This window comes from Capricornis sumatraensis, chromosome 11, assembly GCF_032405125.1.
Source record: "Capricornis sumatraensis isolate serow.1 chromosome 11, serow.2, whole genome shotgun sequence".
NCBI lineage: Eukaryota > Metazoa > Chordata > Mammalia > Artiodactyla > Bovidae > Capricornis > Capricornis sumatraensis.
In genome coordinates, this window is record NC_091079.1 from 92132181 (window position 1) to 92143915 (window position 11735).

Here is an 11735-nt window from a genome sequence, read left to right on the forward strand (position 1 = left end):
CAGGAATACACAGAACTGTACAAAAAAGATCTTCACGACCCAGATAATCACAATGGTGTGATCACTCACCTAGAGCCAGACATCCTTGAATGTGAAGTCAAGTGGGCCTTAAGCATCACTACGAACAAAGCTAGTGGAGGTGATGGAATTCCAGTTGAGCTCTTTCAAATCCTGAAAGATGATGCTGTGAAAGAGCTGCACTCAATATGCCAGCAAATTTGGAAAACTCAGCAGTGGCCACAGGACTGGAAAAGTCAGTTTTCATTCCAATCCCAAAGAAAGGCAATGACAAATAATGCTAAAACTACTGCACAATTGCACTCATCTCACACGCTAGTAAAGTAATGCTCAAAATTCTCCAAGCCAGGCTGCAGCAATACATGAACTGTGAACTTCCAGATGTTCAAGCTGGTTTTATAAAAGGCAGAAGAACCAGAGATCAAACTGCCAACATCTGCTGGATCATGGAAAAAGAGAGTTCCAGAAAAATATCTGCTTCTGCTTTATTGACTATGCCAAAGCCTTTGACTGTGTGGATCACAATAAACTGTGGAAAATTCTGAGAGAGATGGGAATACCAGACCACCTGACTTGCCTCTTGAGAAACCTATATGCAGGTCAGGAAGCAACAGTTAGAACTGGACATGGAACAACAGACTGGTTCCAAATAGGAAAAGGAGTATGTCAAGGCTGTATAGTCACACTGCTTATTTAACTTCTATGCAGAATACATCATGAGAAACACTGGGCTGGAAGAAGCACAAGCTGGAATCAAGATTGCGGGGAGAAATATCAATAACCTCAGATATGTAGATGACACCACCCTTATGGCAGAAAGTGAAGAAGAACTAAAAAGCCTCTTGATGAAAGTGAAAGAGGAGAGCGAAAAAGTTGGCTTAAAGCTCAACATTCAGAAAACTAAGATCATGGCATCTGGTCCCATCACTTCATAGGAAATAGATGGGGACACAGTGGAAACAGTGTCAGACTTTATTTTGGGGGGCTCCAAAATCACTGCAGATGGTGGCTGCAGCCATGAAATTAAAAGACGCTTACTCCTTAGAAGAAAAGTTATGACCAACCTAGATAGCATATTCAAAAGCAGACACATTACTTTGCCAACAAAGGTCCATCTAGTCAAGGCTATGGTTTTCCCAGTGGTCATGTATGGATGTGAGAGTTGGACTGTGAAGAAAGCTGAGCACCAAAGAATTGATGCTTTGGAACTGTGGTGTTGGAGAAGACTCTTGAAGAGTCCCTTGGACTGCAAGGAGATCCAGCCAGTCCATTCTGAAGGAGATCAGCCCTGGGATTTCTTTAGAAGGAATGATGCTAAAGCTGAAACTCCAGTACTTTGGCCACCTCACGCGAAGAGTTGACTCACCGGCAAAGACTCTGATGTTGGGAAGGATTGGGGGCAGAAGGAGACGGGAATGACAGAGGATGAGCTGGCTGGATGGCATCACTGACTCGATGGACGTGAGTCTGAGTGAACTCCGGGAGATGGTGATGGACAGGGAGGCCTGGCGTGCTGCGATTCATGGGGTCGCAAAGAGTCGGACACGACTGAGTAACTGAACTGAACTGAAGATTAAATACCTATGTTTAGTTGGTGAACAGCTGAACAGGTTGAAGTACCCAGGACTTCAGGGCTCTTTTCAGCTCTCCAAGCGCTCTCTTTTCTGAAAGTTTTGTTTTCTCTGTTAGCAGCTGGCAAAATGAGCAATACTTCTGAAATGTGTAAATAATCTCTATCCATCATTTGCAGATTTCTAGCACATTTGAGGTGCTTCTAGAATGGGCTTCCCTGGTAGCTCAGAAGGTTCATTCACCTGCAACATGGGAGACCTGGGTTCAATCCCCGGGTTGGGAAGAACCCCTGGAGAAGAACTGTGTAAATAATCTCTACCTCTCATTTGAGGGTTTCTAGCACATTTTATTTGAGATGCTTCTTCAACACCCATTATAAAAGGGAAATACATTTTTTTCCCAAAAGTCCACAACATTGGAGATTCTATATGAAAAATATTGGCTAGTTCATAACAGTCAAACAATAATGCCATGAGCCTGCATGTTTGTAAAGCACTTTAAAGATGGACCACAAAAAGCCTAATTTCTATCAGCTGAATTCTTCTTTAAAAGTAAGATGTGATTTCTTCTTTAAAAGTTAAGAGCTGAGCTGAGCCAACACCCTGTTAAAGGAAACTGAGCTGGGAAGTCAAAATTTAGAGTCTCTCCTAATAGTCAAAGGATGAAGAGGAAAGTAACAAGGGAGCCACAAGAAGACAAACTAATGATCAGACTCATCATCTTTTTTTACCTGCGGAAGTATATTTTGCAATCTATACTCTTTACTAAACAACTATTAATCAAACAGGAGAGAAGAATACACATGTTTTCAAATATGCAAAAGTTCAAAAAATCTAATTACCACATACCTAGTCTAGGGTGGGGCTTCCCAGGTAGTGCTAGTGGTAAAGATCCTGCCTGTCAATGCAGGAGACAAGAGATTCAGGGTCCATCCCTGAGTTGGGAAGATGTCCTGGAGGAGAGCATGGCCACCCACTCCAATATTCTTGCCTGGAGAATCCCATGGACTGAGTAGCCTGGCGAGCTACCGTCCAAGGGGTCACAAAGAGTTAGATATGAGACTTAGGATACACGAAGATCGGGATGATGCCTGGAGAATTATTTCTAGAAAATAAGTGAGTAAACCAAAAAAAAGAAGAAAATATGGTTACAGGAAACACTGATTCCAATTCAGGAGAAATGCACAAGGATATTCGAGCAGGAAGTATCCACCTAACCTAGATTAGCTTAAACTGGGGCAGGAGGATGGAGGCCCCTGGAAGGAAGTCACCCAAGGAAAAAGCACATTTGATAGGATATGTAATATGATCAAGTTCAAAATGAGGCCATGACAAAGGAAAAAGGTACAAGAATAAGTGAAAGACATTAGGAACTCCAAGGTAACAAAAACAGTATATAAGGACGAAAATATAATCATAGTACTTTGATTGGCTCCATGTACATTTCCTAAAGGAAATCAACGCTGAATATTCATTGGAAGGACTGATGCTGAAGCTGAGGCTCCAATACTCTGGCCACCTGATGCGAAGAGCTGACTCATCAGAAAAGACCCTGATGCTGGGCAAGATTGAAGGTGGGAGAAGGGGACAACAGAGAACAAGATGGTTGGAGGCATCACTGACTCTACGGACATGAGGTTGAGCAAACTCCAGGAGATAGTGAAGGACAGGGAAGCCTGGCATGCAGCAGTCCATGGGGTCGCAGGGAGTCAGACACAACTGAGCCACTGAACAAAATGATACTTACTTATTAACAATATACATTTTAGAATTTTAGAATTCTCCGAGACAAAGATTTAATCATGGTTATTACTGGGTACATTGTAATTACTATACACCTCATAAAAGTAAGAAGTTTATAATTTGTGAAGAGGAAGAGAAAACGTGAGCTGAAAGTAGATTACAGATGCTAATACTGCCATCTTACCAAGTGGAGAGGAAAAAGACTGTAGCTGATGAAAAATAAACAAAGGTTGGGAGATTAGGACTGACACATACACACTACTATACATAAAACAGATAACTAGTAAGTATCTACTGTATAGCGCCAGGAACTCTACTTAGTACTCTGTAATGACCTATATGGGAAAAGAATCTAAAAGAGTGGATATATGTATATGTATTACTGATTCACTTTGCAGTCCATCAGAAAATAACACAGCATTATAAATCAACTATACTCCAGTAAAAATTAATCAAAAAAGAAACAAAGGTACATTTCAAAGATAACTATGAAGAAACTAAACATATTAATAATTTATATTTGGAAGATGATGAAGATTGATATTTAAAATGGACGTATCAAGAAAAGAACTAAAAGCAGTTATATAAGGAAGTCAAAATTGTGATTTCTTAAGAACAAATGGACTGTTACTCTAATGACAAAAAAAAAATCACACAAAGGTGGAGAATTGGCTCACTCAAATTCCAAATTCTTTTACATAAAACTCCTCTGTCACATTAGAAAAGTCCAAATCTTTACTGTTGTTCTGTAACTCAAAGGTACTTTTGGAATTATTAAAGGGGGAGTTTTGGAGTATTTCCCTATTTCTTGGAAAGACATGGGCACAGATTACAAACTCAAATAATTTTGTAAACCTAAGAAATGAAGTAGGTGAAGATAAGAAAATAAGAGTTGTTGTTAGTAACTCTCAACTCAAAACTAATGAACTATAATGAATTACTGTTACTTAGCTGGTTAGAGATTCTTTCAGTGCTGATGACAGTTTAGAAATGAACAAAAAGAAAACTACCAAGTTAATATCCCTTGCCTTCTCCCAACTTTAAGATTTTTATCAGCTGGAGTTTCACAGAAATGTCGTTCATCAGAAATACTTAACACAAGCATCTGGGATTCATTCTGTTGCTCTTTACAAAGGATATTCTTTATTTTAAATGCTAAGTTTCTTTTAAGGACTACTTCATAAGAAATCCATGTTGTCCTTCCCATTTCCTGCCAGTACTCCATTTCAAAGTGTAGCCTGCTCTAGGAAATTGAAAAGAACTCCCCTCTAATATCAGAAATCTCTCTTCATTCCATATGCAACAGCTTCAGGATAGTCCCCAGGGTATACAGCCTCTCGGGGATCTTCAAAATCACTTTGAGATGGAGCCCCAAGGTAGACAAGTAGATCCAGGCTCCCAAGCCCTCTCCAAATGACAGCCTCCAGAAAAATAAGTGTTGCAGAGGCCTAACCCTCTGATGCCAAGTGTGGGCCATAGAGCATATGAATAAATTGAAACATCTCCCCCTACCATATGTAATTCACTAAAAGAGAAAACCATCTGATGCTGTTCCAGCAACCATCCACATTAATTCTCCAGGGAGCTAAGTCTCCAGTGATTGAAGCCTTCTTCTCTTAATTCTTTTTTCTCTTCCTATCCTCTCTTTCCACCCTTAGTTGAAAAAGATAATGCTGTTTCTCACCTGGGTCAAGTTGCTTATCTCTGGGCACACTTTGGAAATTTGGTTATTCTGAAGGTAAAGTGTCTTCAGGCCTGGCAGTTTTTCTAACACTGAGGGCATCTTTGTTATGTTCTTTCCATTTAAGGTTATGATTTTAGTGTTTTTACCACCCTTCAGTGCTCTTATTAACAACCTTTCAGCCATGGGTATGGAAGAGAAACAGGTTCCTTATTACCCATCTTTGGAATCTCTAATTGCAGAATTGGTGTGTCATGGAAACAAAAACATTCTGAGATCTATCATGCTGAAGGTGAGAGCACTGGATAATTTCCTGTGTAAAAGGTAGGGAAGGAAAATAACTGATTCCAGGTTTAGGGCAGCAAACGTACAAGATGAGCCTAGAATATCTTATACCAGAAACATGACATTACCAAGGACTAATGAGATCACATCAAAAGAACATACAAGCGGGCTTCCATTAGTCTAAAATGGGAAAATTTGAGAATCACAAAGAATGACGAATGGACCAAAATAAATTAAAATCTAGAGCTAATGGTATCATAAAAATAAAAGAAAGCCTCTGATTACATTGGAAGTTGCTGGGGAACCAACACTTAAGACTGAAAAATAATAAATGGAAAAAAACGAAGCACTTATTCTGCTTTTCCAGTACAAATCATATTTTTGTGTAACCTAATAAAGTTCTTACTCACTGAAAAATTGAAGCCAATAAATGAGGAAGAAAAAAATAGATTTAGAAAAATCACCATTTTTGCAAAACTAATGAAATAATGGATATATAAAGATAATTGGATGCTAAATGCATTAGGTGAGAGGTTGACAGGGAACTTTCCAAGTATGAAATCAGGTTAATTACCTACTAATCAATTTTACCATCACTAAAATTGAGAAAATCATATAATGTTTTTAGGTTTATCATAGTGTCATACAATAAAAATTACACAGTATCAATATTAAATATTCTTGAATCTGAGTTTAATCATGCTTCTATATCTAAATACCATTTACAGAAAATATGAGGGACAGAAAAAAGCTAAATTAATCTCAGGGAAACAGTCAGACAAATCCCCAAACTGGGAAATTCTATAAGGCAAATGATACACAATATTTAACCAACAAGTTATGTCACTAATAAAAAGATGGGAAACTGTTATGAAAAATGAGACTTAAGAAAAACAACAGTCAAATGCAGCCTGTGAATCTTGTTTAGCTCCTGATTCGAATAAAAATATTTCAGAGTCAACTGAGGAAATTTGATCATGGACAATGTATCAGATAACAGGAATTACTAATTTTGTTATGTATAATAATGACATGGTAGTACTATTTTCTTAAAATGTACCTAACATTTAGAAATGGATCTGAATTTTCAGGTGAATTTTTTTTTAATAAGTGGGGCAGAAAAGTGAGTGGAAAAAATAGATCAAATAAGATTGACCAAACATTGGTAATTATTTATGCTCAGTAATAGGTAATAGGGGTTCATTATATTATTCTTACTATTTTTTGTATAATCTTTGAAAATTTCCAAATGAATGATTAAGACAAAGGCAAAAGAGTAAGGGAAAAGAGATAAGGGAAAACATATTTGATTAGAACACCACTTGGGCTAGTTATGAGGCTTGGAGGGATTTGGACTACATATGTACCACATCTGGAGGGCTCATTTCCAAGAACTTGAACACTATAAAATGCATTCTGCATTCAAAGTACTCAGAACACAATTCCATCTTCCTCTGTAATTCCCTTTATTCATTCAACAAACATTTAGAAGTACCTACTATGTGCGACACTGTTCCACTGGGGATAAAAGAATGAAATAAAATGACAAAAATATCTCAATGAAATTACATTCTAGAAGGAGAAAAAACAAGCAAATAAGTAAGGTGTTAGATGGCACTAGATGCTACAGAAAAAAATAAAAAAACAGGTAAGAAGTTTGCAATTTTAGAGTAGCCTGAGAAGGCTTCACTGCAAGGGTGCTATCAGAGACGGGAGCTTTTCCAAATAAGATGGCGAAGCAAGTGCAAAGAAGAATCATTAAATTTATACAGGTTATTATAATGAACATCAGTATCATCATAACACTAAAATAAAAGGTGCTGATTAATAGAGTTCCAATTGCTAGAATCATCATTTTTGGGGGTACTTAATCACTGCTCTTTTTATTGAAATATCTCTTCCAAACCTTCCAAACCTATTTTCCAATGTCTTTATTTTGATACTCTTTTAGTTTCCTAAGAACAATCACGATGTTACTATCTGAACAAATTAAAAACTTTGTTTTAAAAAAAGAAGTCTCATAATACTCATCTCCTCTAAAGTAATGCTGCATGGCTAGGACCCCAGCTGACACTGTCTAAATGGGTCATTTTTTTCCTGCTTTAAATGGGTAAACAGGCCAATACAATCTACTACTGCTTTTTTTTTTTAATTAATTTTCCTAACCTAGAAAATCTGGTAAACATTTTTAATTTCTCCTTCTCTCTCCAGGCTCCTCTGCCCAGAGGATCCTCCAGGCAAGAACACTGGAGTGGGTGCCATTCCCTTCCCCAGATCTTCTGGATTCAGGGATTGAACCCAGGTTTCCTGCATTGCAGGCAGATTCTTTAATGCTGAGCCACCAGAACGACCAACCCCAGACCCTAGGTAACCACTAATCTCCCTTCTATCTCTATGTGTTTGCCTAGTCCAAACATTTTATACAGATAAGAACATATGTGTCTTTCACTCAATGTAATGCTTTTAAGGTTCATCCAGAGTGATAGCATGTACCAGTACCTCAGTCCTTTTTATTGAATAAAAATACTCCATCCTATATTTATTTATCTACTTATCAGTTGATGGACATTTAGATTGTTTCTGCTTTTTGGCTACTACAAACAGTGCTCTGTACAATTTTCTTGGGCATATACCTAGGATAGGTCAAATGGTACCCTTTCAGGAACTGCCAGATTGTTTACCAAAGTGCCTTCATCAGTTTATATTCCTACCAGCAATGTATAAACGCTTATCTTTTCATTTTTTACTGTCGCTTTTGACCCAAGTTGATACAATCAATCCCTTTAAAAAATTTTGCCTTGAAACAGTTCATAATTCACTCCATCAGACAAAAGCCACATCCCAAAACTCTTTGCAATAGCCTTTCTCTATTATAGGTTCCCAAATGAAACTACTGTGGGACAGTAAGAATTTTAGAAGCTCTCTCATCTGCTGATTAGGAAATGCCTTTAATATTTCTGAGATCCTAACAAAGAGTTTCACATATGCCCTAGGCTTCATCTTTGGAGTTCATTTTCCTGACAGTTCCCCGATTTGGTCTCTATCTGAAAGTTAAAGTCTTAGTTGCTCAGTCATATCCGACTCTTGGCGACCCCATGGACTGTAGCCCACCAGGCTCCTCCATCCATGGAATTCTCCAGGCAAGAATACTGGAGTGGTTGGCCATTCCCTTCTCCAGGGGCACTTCCAACCCAGGGATCGAACCCAGGTCTCTTGCATTGCAGACAGATTCTATCTGAAACTTACTCCTTAATTTTACCATAATTTACTGTCTGGCTGGCTGAAGCACAAGCTGGAATCAAGATTGCCGGGAGAAACATCAATAACCTCAGATACACAGATGACATCACCCTTATGGCAGAAAGCGAAGAACTTAACAGCCTCTTGATGAAAGTCAAAGAGGAGAGTGAAAAAGCTGGCTTAAAACATTCAAAAAACTAATATAATGGCATCCGGTCCCATCACTTCATGGCAAATAGATGGGGAAACAATGGAAACAGTGACAGACTTTATTTTTTTAAACTTCAAAATCACTGCAGATGGTGACTGCAGCCATGAAATTAAAAGATGTTTGCTCCTTAGAAGAAAAGCTATGACCAACCTTGACAGCATACTGAAAAGCAGAGACATATTACTTTGCCAACAAAGTTCCGTCTAGTCAAGGCTATGGTTTTTCCAGTAGTCATGTATGGATGTGAGAGTTGGATTATAAAGTTGAGTGCCAAAGAATTGGTGCTTCTGAACTATGGTGTTGGAGAAGACTCTTGACAGTCCCTTGGACTGCAAGGAGATCAAACCAGTCAATTCTAAAGGAAATCGGTAATGAATACTCACTGGAAGTACTGATGCTGAAGCTGAAACTCCAATCCTTTGGCCACCTGATGCATTGGAAAAGACCCTGACGCTGGGAAAGATTGAAAGCAAGAGAAGGGGATGACAGAGGGTGAAATGGTTGGATGGCATCACCAACTCAATGGACATGAGTTTGAGCAAGCTCCAGAAGTTGGTGATGGACAAGGAAGCCTGGTGGACTGCATTCAGTCCATGCAGTTGCAAAGAGTCAGACATGACTGAGTGACTGAACTGAACTGAACTGTCTGGAGTGGCTAAGAATGAGAAAGTTTTGCTTTGCTTTTCAAACCCCCAAAATTTGCAGCTCATTTATATTTAATAATTTTTCCTCTTGCTTGCCTTTCTCCTCCATCTAGAAGAATCCAGATAGCACCTTCAATACTCTCTAGAAATCTCGTCAGGGAGATCACCCAGCTGATGAGATATACTTATTTTCCACGTTAATGCTTACTGGCATCATTATTAAACTTTCTTCTGCTATGTAACAGAAATTACTTTTCTTCCAAATTCTAATAATATTTTCCTCATATTCCTTACCAACATCAGGCTCCTGCTAACAATCTCTTCAAGGCCTTTTCAACTTACACCCAAGTCCCAAAGCTCATTTCATGGTTTAAGTATTTTGTTACCATACCAAATTCTTTTCAGGGCTCAATCAGAGAAAAAGACCAACTGGGAACCATACAGTTTGACTTTAGCTAATTACAGAAGCTGCGGAAGCCATCTGTGTAGGTCTGTTGCGTTTGTGTCTGGTGCTGTGCCTACCCCAGAATTCAGAGAAGCTCAAGCAAAAGATCTGGCAGAAGTGGCAGAAGCTAAAGCCTTTACGAAAAAAGTGACCTATCTTGTTCATTTCTATGTCCCTAGTGCCTCAGTGCTACATGGTGTTACCACCTCTCTAAGTCCCAAGAGGAGTGCTTGCACACTTGAGAGTTAACAAAAGCTGAAGATTTCTATTTAAAGGTCTACATGAAACAGCACAAAAAATAACTACTTTTACTGAGCATTTATTACATATTAGGCAGTGTGCTAAATTCTTTATGTAAGTGGACTTACTTAGTCATAGAAGGCAGGGCTTGGTATTTTTTTAAAAAATCAGAAGCAAGACTATAAGTCATTCCTGTTAAAAAAAATTAATAAATTCAGCAGCCTTGTGCAAAAGCAGTAATTTGTTTCAGTAAGCCATGTTAGTCACCCAAGTATACTGAAAGAAGACAATCATTAACTTCTTCCTGGTCAGTATATTAACAAAGCTTTTTATTTGTTTTGGGTCTGTATATTTATTTTCAGCAACCCCTGGGTCAGGAAGATCCCTTGCAGGAGGAAATGGCAACCCACTCCAGTATTCTTGCCTAGAAAATTCCATGGACAGAGGAGCCTGGTGGGCTACAGTCCATGGGGTCGTAAAGAGCTGGACACAACTGAGCACACACACATACCCACACTTATTTCAGAAGTTATTATTTTTTAGGTTTGTTAAAATCAGATTGTCCTAATCAACACAGGAAGGTAAATTAACTGTAACACTCTATCAGAAGTTTTAAAAAGGGAAAACTCTCTTGGGTTCCATTCTTCAACTAACCAGAAGACTTAAGAATTCACCAAGGGTAATATAAATTAAAAGACAGCCCTTCTGTGAGCCAAGAATAATTCTAAGTCACTATCTCGTTTATTCGTAACAGTCTATTAGCCTAATGAAACTCCTAAAAGTCATATCCTATCCACTGAATTGATCTTATAACTATTAACAAACCTTAAGCACTTTATAGGACTAACAATGTGACAGACATTTTAATAGTGAGGTCCTTGTTTCTAAGCACTTAAAGACTAAGGGGAGATAATAACAACAATAATAAACAACTAAATGTTAATAACTATCATTAAGTTACTTGCAAGTAACATGTATGACCCGGAGTGCCTAACCTAGCCCCAGTGGGAGAAGTCTGGGGAGCTTACCTAGGTCAGAGCTATTTAAGCTGAGACCAGAAGGACAATAAACCAGGTAAAGCAGGTGGGACCCAACTTCAAGTGTCAGTTCAAAGGCCTTGTAGGAGGGAACATGGTGGGATAATATAGAGAACTGCTGCTTCTGAAACTGACTTTAAAAACAGCATTAGAAACTCTGTGAGTTCTACTTTTCCACAAGATGGAGAAAGATATATTTCAAATGAGACTTAGAAAAATCAATGTATGTAAATACACAAGACAGGAAGAAAAAGCTCATTTGTTCAGTAACAGTAAAAACAGTATGAAATTACAAATTAAACTTCAAAAAAAAAAAAAAACCCTGCCCTATTGCTTCAACTAGTTCCTAACAACTTCTACCAAGACCAGGTATTAACAAGTATGTGCCTGCAGTAACTTGCAGATTTCCTTCTTACTGCTTCATTTTCTTACTCATGTGTATTCATTTTTCTTTAACATCCAAGAGTTTTGGATAGTCTTCTAATTTGCCCTTATTTTAAAATAACAAAATAATACATAAATATTAGAATCTGTTATTTTCAATTATACATGAGGACAAAATAAAAACTAAATAAAATTCTCAAAAAGTTTTCTCTACTTCTATATTCTAAAAGTATTAA

At 38.0% G+C, this 11735-nt stretch overlaps 1 protein-coding gene across 2 annotated transcripts in view; it reads right to left on the reverse strand.

The window, feature by feature from the left end:
• The window catches only part of LRRC69 (leucine rich repeat containing 69), an 80245-nt gene extending 75046 nt beyond the window's left edge, over positions 1 to 5199 (reverse strand). For both annotated transcript variants that reach the window (XM_068983465.1, XM_068983464.1), the window contains exon 1: positions 5017 to 5199. In XM_068983465.1, the coding sequence (XP_068839566.1) occupies positions 5017 to 5199 (183 nt within the window). The remainder of the gene's footprint in view (positions 1 to 5016) is intronic.
• Positions 5200 to 11735: the final 6536 nt, after the last annotated feature.